Source organism: Cydia amplana, chromosome 18 (genome assembly GCF_948474715.1).
Source record: "Cydia amplana chromosome 18, ilCydAmpl1.1, whole genome shotgun sequence".
Taxonomy (NCBI): domain Eukaryota; kingdom Metazoa; phylum Arthropoda; class Insecta; order Lepidoptera; family Tortricidae; genus Cydia; species Cydia amplana.
In genome coordinates, this window is record NC_086086.1 from 4,688,518 (window position 1) to 4,703,239 (window position 14,722).

Genomic DNA, 14,722 nt, shown 5'->3' on the forward strand with positions numbered 1-14,722 from the left:
TTTGTCCGCGCTGCCGCCCCTAATTCATAAGATTCCGGGGTGCGATGCAGAGCGTTAAGAATATGTTCCAGTAATACGTAACACCCTGTTTATTTCCTTATTTTATAATGGCGAAACTATTATGGAAATGTTGCCTTAAGAAGCTGATTTTCATATTATTTTGTCGATAGGATACGACGATTGAAAATTTGTGAGCTGGTTCTATAATTAAATAGATTTTTTTTGTCGGCCACATTTTCATGCGAAGGATAATCTGCCGTATTCGAACTTCAAGATATTTACAAGAGACGACACGTACTATAGATCTATTCTAGATACGTTATAGTTTAGATATCAACTAGTTCTCTTTTGCAGCGCAATTCGGGCAACCAATGTCACTTTTACGTCAGATAGAGTTAGATATCTATTAGATCTGAATTGGATCTCTAAGTCATATCCTGTGGATATCGTTCGAGAGTATCTCCAGAATCGCGCAAACGTCTTTGACAGGTTAGATCTTAAACATATCGTTATCGTATCATGGTGATGTCTAAAAGATATCTAATAGATGTCTATTTCAAAATCCGAATCGGGCCCAATGTGGGCGTCGCGCGGGTTTTTACATTTTATCTCAGTTACTCTGAAAGTATACTTAAATTTAAAATTTTGCTTGCCAGATCCCTCGGCTCAAGCACTAGTTGTTTATAGGTACTAAAACTTTACAGTTATAGTATGCAGGGTATATTATATGATTTAAAATAAATTATTTTCGACATGTATTCGTGATTGTTGTATATCGAGTTTGGCTTTTAATATTTTAATTTGGAGTCTGCCAAAATATATTCTAGTTTCCGTGTGATTTTTTTCATACCCTTTATTAAAAAAACCGGCCAAGTGCGAGTCGGACTCGCGCACGGAGGGTTCCGCACCATCACCAAAAAATAGAGCAAAACAAGCAAAAAAACGGTCACCCATCCAAGTACTGACCCCGCCCGACGTTGCTTAACTTCGGTCAAAAATCACGTTTGTTGTATGGGAGCCCCACTTAAATCTTTATTTTATTCTGTTTTTAGTATTTGTTGTTATAGCGGCAACAGAAATACATCATCTGTGAAAATTTCAACTGTCTAGCTATCACGGTTCGTGAGATACAGCCTGGTGACAGACGGACGGATGGACGGACGGACGGACGGACAGCGGAGTCTTAGTAATAGGGTCCCGTTTTTACCCTTTGGGTACGGAACCCTAAAAACGTGTATAAATTTTATATAATTAGCAACTACAATTTCGCGTTGGCTCTTAAAATATTATGAATTTAAATTTTATAAATAAACTGAGTAGCTGAGCCGGCTGTTAATGGCGCAGAATCTAATTACTGATACGTAATTAAAATTATTTATTTACCTATCGAATAAATGTAGGTAATATCATCGGATAGCGAAGTAATATAAAATTATTTTCTGAAGTAGGCATTTGCGAAATTATTCTAGTTACTTAATTAAAAATACGAGCCCAGACACTGGAGGCGGGTCTGGAAGATCGGTAATTAACTGCCAAGGGGCTATTCATAAATTACGTCATTTCAAATGGGGGAGGGGGGGGGGTCTGGACATCGGATGATGGTAGCATGACGTAGCAGGAAACGGGGTCATTCGAAGCACGATTTTTGGATGATTTTAGGGGGGTCAAAAATCTTCAAACATAGATGACGTAATTTATGAACAGCTCCCAAGTTATATTTTAAGTTTTCGTGTTGGGCTTAATCGTTGGTGTTCTGTAGAAAATTACCTAAAGTCAATGTGGCAAATTCCGTCATATATAGGGAATATTCCGCCCACGAGCCTATATTTCTTTGACTTTAAATCGTAGGAAAAAAGCCATCTACTTTTGATTGCTAAAACTAAAAGCAATCGCTGCTTTGTCGATGTAATTATCAATTTTGTTCGTTGGTCGAGAAAGCTAGTAGACGGAATAGACCCTATGACGGAATTAGCCACACCGACCTTACAGTGAAGATCAAAAATATGGCTAAGGTCAAAACGGACAAACATTACGAATCAGAACTATACCAAAAGCGTATAAAGGCATCTAATTCAACATCAGGATAGGGTCTGTGCGGAAAGAGAAGAGACGTAGAATGTATGGGCTCCCCTACATTCCACGACTCTTCTCTTTCCGCACAGACTCTAACAGTTTTGTCCCTCTGACAAATAATTCTTTGTGACCTGCGATATCGGATTACCTATAGAGAAAAAGCTAGAAAATGGCCTATGACATCAAGTCCTTTTATTTTTGCATTAACGTTTTCTTCGACAAACAATAATTAATTGTACATATACTTAATTAAAAAAAACTTTTTGCTTCCTTGTAGTCGTGTTTTTGATATCCGATCGGACAGTGTGCAAACGCTCTAAGCTGGCGCGTGTACCACTTACTATTTATGGTTAATTAGGACCTTATTGAAGGTTGGCTGTATGTAGCTTAGATCTGTAATGCCACAAATGAAGTAACTTTCTATATACTAAGTTCTTAAATAAATTTCATAAGCACATGTATGTTACTTTATATAAATCAAATGAAAGATCAAGATCGTTTCTCACGAACGAAGATACTTAGACATTAAGTATTCCATTTAATACGTGACAGAAATAAATTACGGAGAATACCTTTATCTGAGTAGGTCTGTTTATGTGTTAGTATATTTATAGCCGTATTACCGACCCCTGTCAGGGGTGAAATAAATAATTCCAAGATCAATCAGAAGTTAGAAGGGTCGTCCTACAGATATTACTTATTAGGTATACATTTCACCTATTTGTACTGGTACAAAAAAAAAAAATATATATATATATGTCGGAGCGAGACACTAGAAAGACATATTGCAGCATTACAGTTCATATTAGACGCCTGTAAAAGTCGATTAGCAATGTTTGGCTACGTATTATTTGCTTGTAACGAAATAATAAAGTTGCGTAGTGAATAACGCCACCATCTATTGGCGTATTGATGAACGAAAATGACAGGTAGAAGGCTTTGGAACGTCAAGATGTGTATCTTGAGTGAACGTAGGCACGAGCAGGCATTTTTGTCGTTATGTTGGTAGACTGGTCAGGCAGGTTTACCAACTTGAATTGGAGGCGGGAGCGGTTGGCTCCGCCGCTGGAACTGGCTTCTTTCTTCTTGATCGGGCCGCGCTAGAGATCGGATGTTGGCCAGGCTCGTGCCTGATTCGCTACGTTCCTGAGGGCTTACACCTGAAGGATTGTTCTGAAAGCTTATAGATTCTCACGTTGTTTAACCGTTTAGCTAAGTGTTTTATTCCAAGTGTTATTTTGATTTCTTATGTGCCATTAGAAGCTTGCTTTTGTAAAGTAAAGAAACTATGTGTTGTTTTGAAAAGATGTGTCCCGCCGAGTTTGTTGCCGGGTTGAATCTTCTCGGGTCAGAGGTGTAGGGTTGGAACCGGTTTAGTTTGACTGAAATAAAGATTTGAACGATTTCATGTGATCTTTTTATTTTCAATTTAACCAGTCAACATTCTAATAGCAATTGGTTCTTTTCATCATTTAGTACTGAAATATAGTAGGCACTGGTATGGTTGATGAGTCCGAATGTTTATTTCATGCGTTGGTGGCATACCGTAAAACGAGGTGACTTTAGGAAATTTTGGGGATACTTTGATAGTTTTAAAACTGCCACTAAATTATCATTAGTCATTATTTTCTCGAACTGTTCGTGTAACAAGTTAGATTATTATACATACTTGTTTACCTACTACTAAAAAATCCGAATAAAAATATGTAACGGCTGAAAAACTGAAATATCGAAGTCGCCCCTGCATTTGAAAGTCACCCCGGTTTACGGTACCTGCTATTTTGGCTGTGAAGTAATACATCTAGGTACTACCCCCACGCGCCCACCGCCATTTAGGACCATCCTTCGCCGATATATATATATATATATATATTAACCTTTGTTTACCTTTATGGGCGATTCTCAGAGATGACGTGCGGTGCCTGACTTCGGTGCCGAATTTTATTTTTTACTTATTTGATACACGACTTCATTTCCTAAAATCTAGCCTTAATATAAAAAATATTGCTAGTGGAGGCCTCCATTAGAACCTTATAGTTTTTTTGATATTTGAGATTTAAAAAACACCGAAATCATGTGCAGGCACTGAAATCAATTTGCCTCACCGAATTCAAAAATGCTTACACAGAAATCACACTTCAATTTTATATCTAAATTATATTATAATCTATTCATATTTTTCATTATTATTTGATGATAAGTGATGTAGCGAGGCTAATGATATCGCATAGCTTACATAAATTTTACTCAAGATTTTAAAATAATCAAGTTGCGGCTTATGAAACAACATCTCTAGAATATATCCCACACTAATTGACTATCCTCATACAATAGGGCGAAGTAAGTATGGTCCCGAAACGAGTTTTAGACATGTCGGCCACAAATTCGCACATACTTAAGTGCCATGAAAAAGAAAATGTTTGTTTCACACAATCCAACGGCACACTCATCAAAAAGAAACTTATGTTACCTACACCCGATAAACAAGATACTTTTGAGTGGTGTCCAATACTCAAAAATATTTAATGCACTTATAAAACAATGTAAACAATACGTAAAACAATTTTTTTGCTAGACTTAAAAATATGTAGTATTTTTGAATGACAGAGTTTTAAAGCGTGTATTCCCTCAATTTAAAACTATTTGAAGCTGTTGACTAATGCTTAAAGATCTAATCACCTATTCATTATGATCTCCTGCACCGTCAAACACTTGAGCTAAATTGTAACTCCGATATTTAGACATAAATACATCAGACATTGAGGATTGTTAAAACATTAGCTATGTTGAATATGTGTTCATGGCTATGCTTTAGAAATATTGATCAGTAGGTACGTTCAATGCCTTTGAAGCGATCTCGACATTAGAAGGCCACTTTATTTTTAATCCCTTGTTTTGTGGGTGCACCTTGCGTAGTATGTAAATACACAAGTTATTTTAAACGAAGTGGGATCTAAGTAACTACATTTATTTAAATTGGCTCAAGTTCAAGGTATCGTGGTGTAGGAGGGCCTCAAGTGATACAGACGACAAATTCACATAATATACTCCATTGGTTTGAAGAGAAATCAAGACAACAGCGGATAGAGAGAAAGATACATTGGGTCTACGATTTTCAACATACGTCTTGTGAAAAAAAACTACTCATTGTCAACTTTATAAGGTACTTAAGTATTAAGTTTGTATTTTTTACGTTAAATAAACATTCGAAATAATTGTAAACTAGTGATTTTGTTTACCTATACTATGACTTAATTTACGTACAAGCATAGTTTTACGTTTATAAAACGTATCTTGTACTTTTTAGGTGTGATAAGTTGGAAAATAAAGTACAATAAACTAGTTTACAAAGCAGGATTTGAATTCGGTGATCACTTTCTTGATATCGGTGGTCAAAAAATCCACTGAAACCAAGGAAATCAACACCAGTGATGTCAAAATTAATCGCTTTTTAGCAATTACAGAAATAGTATGAATGATACAGAGGAGATGTAATAATGATGGGTTTACGTACTTTCGAGGATTTCTTAATCACTTGCATAACGATAAAGACACTAAAACTGTGGGAGAAAATTGCACCACCGATCTCAAAAAAACATAGAACCAAACCCACCGAATGACAGAGAAACATTTAAAAAATTACCTTAGTATACTGTGACTGCACCTCTACTTTATTCAACGGTTAAGGCACAACTAAAGCATACTTTGTTTGAGCCACTGAGTTCCTGGTCTACAACTTTGTAAGAGTACAGACATGGTTTGTAAATTACACCGAAATCAGTCTACAGCCCGGGACACATCGTAAATTTGGTTTTATTCAATGTGTTGAGCTAACACATTATTTTGATATAAAGAATATGATCAGTTAACTAATACCTTATGCGTGAATACCGAATAATAACTTCGATATAATGCCCCATCTTGAGTAATAATTTTTTTGTTTCAAAAAATCTGGGCGCGGGACACGCCCACCGAACATCATTTTTCGCATTTGGATATTTTTTCATGTATTATATAAATAACAAATAATTAGTTTCATAGTGTCCCAGATAGAATATATGCTGAAGATCATGCCTGAATTAATTCAGATTTATTGAACAGTAAATTCAATAACTTTTTGCCCCGGACACGTAAAAATGGCCCTCCTGAGAAATGCCCTTATCTGACCGATTACTGTTGTTTTGTATCGGACTAGCATTTATTGACACTCTAATAATGTTGGCAATAATATACGGCGTATATACTTACGGCATAATTACGTACGTAATTAATAAACGTCTGCTAAGTTAATCAGCTGACGATCGTCGTTTGTCCCTCTCTATGGCATAACGACAGATAGGGACAAAAGACGATCATTAACTGATTAACCTGTCGAATCCCACGATATGACGTCACCATAAGCGTTCTGGCTCATATATGAGCCGTGGGAGCTGACAGATTAAGTTAGCAGCCGTTATCATGATAAATAAGTCTCCGGCTAAAACATTACTAATTCAGGAAAAACCTCCAGGTTAATACCTACTCCTGTTGTTGAATTATATTTAGGTATTTAATGGCTCCTCTACACGATGGGCCAGCGCCGGCCACTCCAAGGGACGCAGCCATGCGGTAGAATGAGATAGCAATATCACTTGCTCCCTCTAACGCATAAACGCGTCCCTTAGAGTGGCCGGCGCTAGCCCATCGTGCAGAGGAGCCATAATACGAGTGTATTTAGTTGTGAATACTATGCGATATGTAAAACAGCCGGAGCCCTTACCAACTGGGGCTCCAATCCCATGAAGACCCCCAGATTCGTTGGCAGCTCCGAAGGCCGTTAAAATACCAATTAAAAGGGCAAGTTTCCCCTATGAGTTGGAAAGTCAGATGGCAGTCGTTTTCGTGAAAACTACTTAGTTCGTGAATTCTTGGTATTAGGTTGCCAACTAGATCGGGAAAACATTACATGTAAAAAGGTGCAAGTCTCGCAACGCTTTTACTACAAAAAAGTTTTGAGATGTAATGTGAAACCAAGTCGGTTATTTTAATCAGTGCCAGGGGGTGTTAAAACCGTATCAATAAGATATCTTTAATTTGTAATACGTATACGCCCCAGATATTTTAAGATGAAGACTAGTAATAAAACTGTTATATAACAACCCAAGCTAAACGCTTTCTATATACCTACCATATTTAACCGTCCGTTTATTCGGCATAATATCTAAATAACCCTGGCGATAATTGACCAATCCCAGAAGGGTGATATCACAATCGCCATTTCTTCTCAATCCTTTGTTGGGAGCTTGGGAAAAAATGAGGCCGTAACAGCCACTTGGAACACAATGGCCGGCGATGGCCTATGGCTACAATGGCCGAGATGGTTTCACAAACACACGCGTGCAATTTTCGATTAGAAGACCGAGCCGAGCCGCGGTATAATTATTTTCGCTGAGCACTTTTTGTTTTGCTGATGGAAAAGTGATCGGTAATAGAGGGTCGTCTTTTTCTTTTGTTTAGTGTAGGGATTTTGCCGCGATGGATACAATCTTGTTTCAACCACAGAATAAATACGTATTTACCTATTTGTGGTTGGAGTATATGATTTTTTTTTTACAATCAGGATAAACAGATCAGATTATGATATCGACCATACATCATTTATTTCCAGCGATAAAAATCGTACGTATTTAATTGTACTCTATTTAGCTACTGGATTGTTAGCTACCATCTTAAAAAATATTTATTTCAAAATACGTCCCAGGTTATCAAGTCTAAAATATCGTCTTAGCCTTCCAAAAGTATTTTGCACGCGATTTCACTACGTGTGACGTCACGTCAACAAGCTAGTTAAGATAACATCGGGAACAGGATCGATTGCATTGCTTGTCAGGCGCAACTAATCTATTTACTTGGTAAAAATATGTATAGTAGGTACTTTTTAATTATAATATATTATGCTACACTGCAATTTTACACTTGCATTGTAACCACGCATTAAGTACAGTTAACTGCAGATAAACCTTAACCGCATCGTATGCTCAAAATTTTAAGTACATTGCATAATTATGGTAACTTAAGTAAGAAAATCAAATGTAAAAAAAGTATTGACATGATAACGATTTTTTTATTCTTGTCAGAACATATCTAACTGCCTACGTCTTATTTACTTTTAATTACTAACAGGTTAATTCGAACATATACCGACATCATTGACATCTGAATAACGACATTTACTTAGTTATCCGTGCGTCTCGCTCGCGCCAAGTGTACCTACATAAAAGTAGTTACGAACGAAATTCACGATAACTGACATTCTGATGCATGCGTATATTCGAATAGGCCTGTCAATCGTTTATTTTTAAGCTACGATTATGTCGCCGGGGAATGAATACGAGTATTCCCAAATAAAATAGTCATTAATATGATCCGTCGTATCAAAACCAATATTACCAAATCTATCACCTCTCCCCGAACCTATGTATCAAAACACCCAAAGCAAAATCGAATTTGAAAATTCATCTATCACGCGCTCAATGCCAACCCAGCCCTCGGTCCCTCGTCCCTAGCGTGCTAAATCTCAAGGGGTCGAAATGTGCAAACAATTAGAAGGGCTTTTTTGTTCACCCCCGTGGCTCGTTTGTGCAATACACAATGCCACTTTGTGTCAACGACAGCTCGCTATTAAAACGCGGCGAACGCACTACACATCTGTGCTTTTCACATCACTAGTTGTTTTATTTGTAAAAATGTCTCCTACTATACTTGTCGTCACTTGGGGCCTTTTGTCGGTTGTAGATATGGAAAAAATGGATATTGCTGGGTAATGTTCTTTTTTGTGCAATGACTGGCTGGAATTCCCTGCAGCTAATTAAATCTTAATGTAATATTTATTAATGTTGACTCAAATAAAGGGTCACGTGTAAAGAAAAGGGGATCTGCTTTAGAAAACTTATTATAACGGGATGATAAGACATAATTATATAGAAGGTAACATTATACTTACATTTGATACGTGAAACCTAATTAGCTGTTACTAACATTTATTAAATATCCGACATTTCCGACGTTTCTAACCTTGAACGTGTTTTCAAAATACGACATTGACGGTAAATTTCAAATAAAAAACGTTACTTTACACTGTGATGTTTACGCTCCAATGCATGCAATGCTTCAACGTTATAATCAATCAAATAAAATGTGACCTGTAATATGTATACAAACATAAAAAGCGGCCAAGTGCGAGTCGGACTCGCCCATGAAGGGTTCCGTATTTAGGCGATTTATGACGTATAAAAAAAAACTACTTACTAGATCTCGTTCAAACCAATTTTCGGTGGAAGTTTACATGGTAATGTACATCATATATTTTTTTTAGTTTTATCATTCTCTTATTTTAGAAGTTACAGGGGGGGGACACACATTTTACCACTTTGGAAGTGTCTCTCGCGCAAACTATTCAGTTTAGAAAAAAATGATATTAGAAACCTCAATATCATTTTTGAAGACCTATCCATAGATATCCCACACGTATGGGTTTGATGAAAAAAAAATTTTGAGTTTCAGTTCGAAGTATGGGGAACCCCAAAAATTTATTGTTTTTTTTTTCTATTTTTGTGTGAAAATCTTAATGCGGTTTACAGAATACATCTACTTACCAAGTTTCAACAGTATAGTTCTTATAGTTTCGGAGAAAAGTGGCTGTGACATACGGACGGACAGACAGACGGACAGACAGACAGACAGACATGACGATTCTATAAGGGTTCCGTTTTTTGTCATTTGGCTACGGAACCCTAAAAACGCAGTTTAATTGTAAAATCTGTATTGTATGATGTAAACAGTATGAAATAAATCCTTCAAAGAAAATCAATTGATACCGCACTTTGTATCCTTCGAACAACGTTTCCATTTTTCCCCTAAATACATAAGCACTGGCAATCGGAAAACTCCGCACCGGATCCACTCTGCGTGAATCCATTCGATCTCATGCATTTAAATTTAGAATTAGTGAAAAGCTTTTGCCCACAGACCGAGTTTTTCGAGGAAGGTAACCAAGCGCCTTGGATCTTCCTGATACAGGTTTCATTGAATACGTGATTGATTTAATGTTGTTTGGTAAACAAAATAAAGACGGTATTATGTTCGATGTAAGGTAAAGAGGCACATGAAATGTGCCATTTACATAGGATCGAATAAGATGTTTAGACAAAGATTATGGCAACAAATTTACTTTATCCAAAAACGTTTCTTCGGTCCAAGAACGCGAAACAATAACAAACTTGAAGCCGTTGAAACTCTTAGGATCACATGATACTTTCTTGCTCGCGCTTGCTACGAATGATTACAAGGCCCTTAATGCTACATTAAAAATGTATATGAAAGATCCTGTGTCGCTACTAAGTATAAGCAGTAAAGATTATAAAATTACTTCGTTCGCTCATTACTCATAAGTCAAAAGTTAGGTACTTTATGAAATAAGTCAAAACAGAGAATGGAGGTAATTTGATTATTTTATTGTCAATAATATATTGATGAAATCGTCTTCGTCGAAAGGTTTTTAATAAGAGACTCTTCGATTCGCTCGTTCGCTCTTCGTTCATAGGTGATTCCAATTGACGCAAATACATAATTAATATAATTATAGTTAAAATGGTAAGAAGGACTGTTGAGTAAAAATAGGTTATCTTACATCATTGTCTCGAATGTAGCTTTAGTATAAATTGTCAAAAATACTATCAACCTATACTTTATTTAACTTTAGGTACTACATATTATATTTTAATTATTGGAGTTGTTTATTTATTATTATGATAGATTATAGTTGATAACCTAAACTAGATCAAGCATGAAAAGGCTAAAATCAAACAAATATTACTTATTACACTATAAACTCTCGCGTTTTGTACACATATTTAATTATACGAACGGGTCTACCGCGATATAATTTCATTGTTTTTACCTTAAATTCCTTCTTTCCGTGACCACAGCTGGTGCAACTCAGCTGAATCGGAAGTTAAGGTAAAAACAAAACTATATCGCGGTAGACCCGATCGTATAATTAAATATAATATTACTTATCTTTTCACCAACGCATCGCACAGAAACCCCGCCGCGCAAAACAAATTATCCCAACTTCAAAGGTGTCACATCTATTAATTTTATTCGCGTTACGATTCCCCGGGAATAAGCCGGGGCCCGGCTAACGTTCGTCGCACCTCCAAGGAAACGGTGGGACAACATAAATAATCTAGCCGAAGACAAGTCGGCATGCGAGGCGAAAAATGTATTTGGGTAAAAGGATGGTGCGCTCGCTTCGTTACGTTTTGTCACTCCCTGGGGCGAGGACTAGTGGCGCTTTCCGTACAACTTGTACAGGCGAAATGTTTTATGCTTGCGTCACGAAATCTGATTTGTATCCTCAACCCCGCCGCTTTAGTACCGCTGCCGTAGACGCGTGTTTATTGTTTCGTACTCTCCAAGGCTAAAGGCTGTAAAGGTTATCTCGCTTGATTCGAAGGTAATTGCGAGCTACGAGTATGCATCGGTGCTTGTGTTAACGGAATTATTGCTCGTAAACTTGCTGTTCAGCTTGCGCTTAGTCAACCGAAGTCGAGTAACATGAAAATTGTGGGCTTGTTTCATCTTTTTTTAATTTACATCAGGTTTTTAGGTTATATGTATAATCGATTTATTTAAAATATTTAGAAACATTATGCAAGAGTAATGTACCTATTATTTAATCAGGTTAAAACATGCTAAAAGCGCTGGTGGCCTAGCGGTAAGAGCGTGCGACTTGCAATCCGGAGGTCGCGGGTTCAAACCCCGGCTCGTACCAATGTGTTTTTCGGAACTTATGTACGAAATATCATTTGATATTTACCAGTCGCTTTTCGGTGAAGGAAAACATCGTGAGGAAACCCGACTAGGGCCTAGTTTACCCTCTGGGTTGGAAGGTCAGATGGCAGTCGCTTTCGTAAAAACTAGTGCCCACGCCAATTCCTGGGATTAGTTGCAAAGCGGACCCCAGGCTCCCATGAGCCGTGGCAAAAATGCCGGGGCAACGCGAGGAAGATGATGATTTAAACAGGTTATATCTGTACCTTAATGAAGCCATTAGTCTTATAAAAAAACTACGATTCTAATGGCAAATATTAAAATTACTATTTGCCAGTTACATCAAACTTGAATGGATCAGAGTTCGGGCTCAATAAATGGAGTAGCACGGGATGAATGCTAGAATAGTTAATTCAGAAAGCGACCGGTTTCCAACGGAATTGCTGTTGAATGAGCCCATTTCAGGAATTTAATGACGCCATTGCATTGATATTGATCGGACATCGTAAAATTCTCCAAGTCAAATTTAAATTAAAATGACTTGTGTTTTTTTATATTGTTGTATACTGCTGTACAAGTACGGTATACTAAATTTTGCAAGTACGAAACATGCATCAAACCCTCCACAGGCTACATAAATCTACAACATCATAACATAAACCAACGAAAAAGGCTAAACGTGCTCCTAAAAATCTTAAAAGCGTAAAGCACGTCCGTAAGCGAAATAGAAGTTACCTTTGGTGCTCTCGACAACGCAGTCGATTCTCCAGAGAAGCAGGGCGAAGTAGAGCGTCAGAAGCATCTTGTCTCCGCGGAAGGAAAATAACTCCATTTTACGGCCCCCCATCCCTACTGGTATTATCGGCAACGCCGCCTTTTATGGCAGCTACTCGCAACATCACAAACACAGCACAGTTCTCAGAAACAAACGTGGCTCGAGATAAACGAAATCAGACAGTTATGGGCGTTATGGCCCACACTTTTTTATGACATCGGCTGTCTGTAATTTATGACGCCCAATAAAAGTAATTTATTTGGCCACTAAATATATTGCTACACTTTTAATGAAATTATCCGCCGTTGGGTACCTGAAACAATTAAGATAACGTCTTAGTTAAGGGGAGGGTTATTTAGTACGTTTGGATTTCTGGACAGCTAGGCTTCAAAAAGGCAAGTTGGTAAGTACAACGTATTTCTCATTTAAGTATTATTTTGGAATATATTAGCTACCAAATAAAAATAATCGTATCGTAAGAGATTTTCCTAACACAAAAAAAAGAAATATGATTTGGATGAATTGTGAGTTAAACAATTTTTTACACAGTCTTAAATTAATTGCGTTTCAAAACCTAACGTAATATTATCATGGAAAAAATATGATTAATATATTCAGAAAGACTAGAGTTGTAAAAAGTACTTCAAAGACTATATATTTACATGTGTGAATCTTGCCCAATCTTATAATTGATCACATTTTATCACTTAACAGATGTGTGCTAGTAATGTACCGTAGTTGAGGTGGCCTAGCCTACAATTTTACTTAGATTAATAAAAGTTAACCACTTTTTGCCAAATTTTCCGACTATCACAACGCGCCACACTAAACTTATCCTGCGCCGTACTAAACCGCTATGATTTAAGGGAGCATTTTCCTCCACTTGTCTGTATCAAAGGTCCGGGTTAGACGTTTATGGGAGTAGCATTACGTGAAAGAGGGCACTTGCGTGAGCGCCTCCATTTTATACCCGCCATCCTCCAAGCAATCAAGGTATTGCTTTACTTAGCGATCCCATGGGCAATGCAGTACTGTGTGATTGTTGTTGATTCAGTTGCTTTGTTTAGTTTCTTTAAAGTATTTTCTTTTGAAAGACGTAAAAAAGACGGAGCGCGTAAAGTGGATTTAAAGGTATAATGTTTTACTGAAAGGCTAGGTGTTATGTATATGGGTTTACTATCTGTGCATTAAACGTCAGTCTATACCGGATCGTCTTGTTTCATTGACGCGCCTACCTACCTAACACTGGCGAACGAGTATATTAAAACTAAAATTTGATCGAGGCGTGCGTGATTTTTTTCTCTTTAAAAATGCCTTATGGACATATTGAGTGTTTTAATATCTCTAGCGGTAATTGGGAAACATATGTGAGACGTGTTGAACAGTATATACAAGTTAATTCAATTGCTACTACCTTGAAAGTAGCCACGTTAGTGACGGTTGTCGGACCAGAATGTTACGAGTTAATGTGCGACCTGTGTGCACCGGCTAACCCCGAAACTAAAACATATGAGGAGCTCGTAAGATTAGTAAAAGAACACCTCGAGCCTCAAAGGTCCGAGATAGCGGAAAGGCATGTTTTTCGACAAAGAACTCAGCGGCAAGGTGAAAGTGTTCGAGACTACCTTCAAGCATTAAAACATTTAGCAAAAACGTGCAATTTTAGCACTTGCCTTGAGACTTGCCTTCGTGATCAGTTCGTGTCGGGGCTATTTAATGAAGATATGAGGTCCAGGATATTCGCTGAAAAGAATATAGACTACAAACGCGCCGTGGAGTTGGCGTTGGCGCTGGAGGCAGCGGAGCGGCACGCGGCGACAGCGTGCGCGCATGGCGCCGAGGGCGCAGCGCTCCCGGCTACACAACCAGCACAAGGGGACGACGGCTTGCATCGGTTCAGCTCCGGCCCAGGCGCCGGCGCTGCCGCCGCGCGCGGCAAAACCCAGCAACGCGTGTGCGGGCGCTGCGGCAAGGCGGGGCACGTCGATGGCAGGTGTCGATTCAAGCATTATTCGTGTGACAATTGTGGACAAAAAGGTCACTTAAAGGTAATGTGCAAAG

At 37.8% G+C, this 14,722-nt stretch overlaps 1 protein-coding gene across 1 annotated transcript in view; it reads right to left on the reverse strand.

Annotated features, from left to right (window-relative positions):
- Nucleotides 1-14,722, reverse strand: part of LOC134656256 (lachesin-like) — an 86,753-nt gene that overhangs the window by 46,926 nt on the left and 25,105 nt on the right. Inside the window, exon 2 of the mRNA XM_063511771.1 lies at nt 12,622-12,974. Within this exon, the coding sequence (XP_063367841.1) occupies nt 12,622-12,733 (112 nt within the window). The 5' untranslated portion in view covers nt 12,734-12,974. The remainder of the gene's footprint in view (nt 1-12,621; nt 12,975-14,722) is intronic.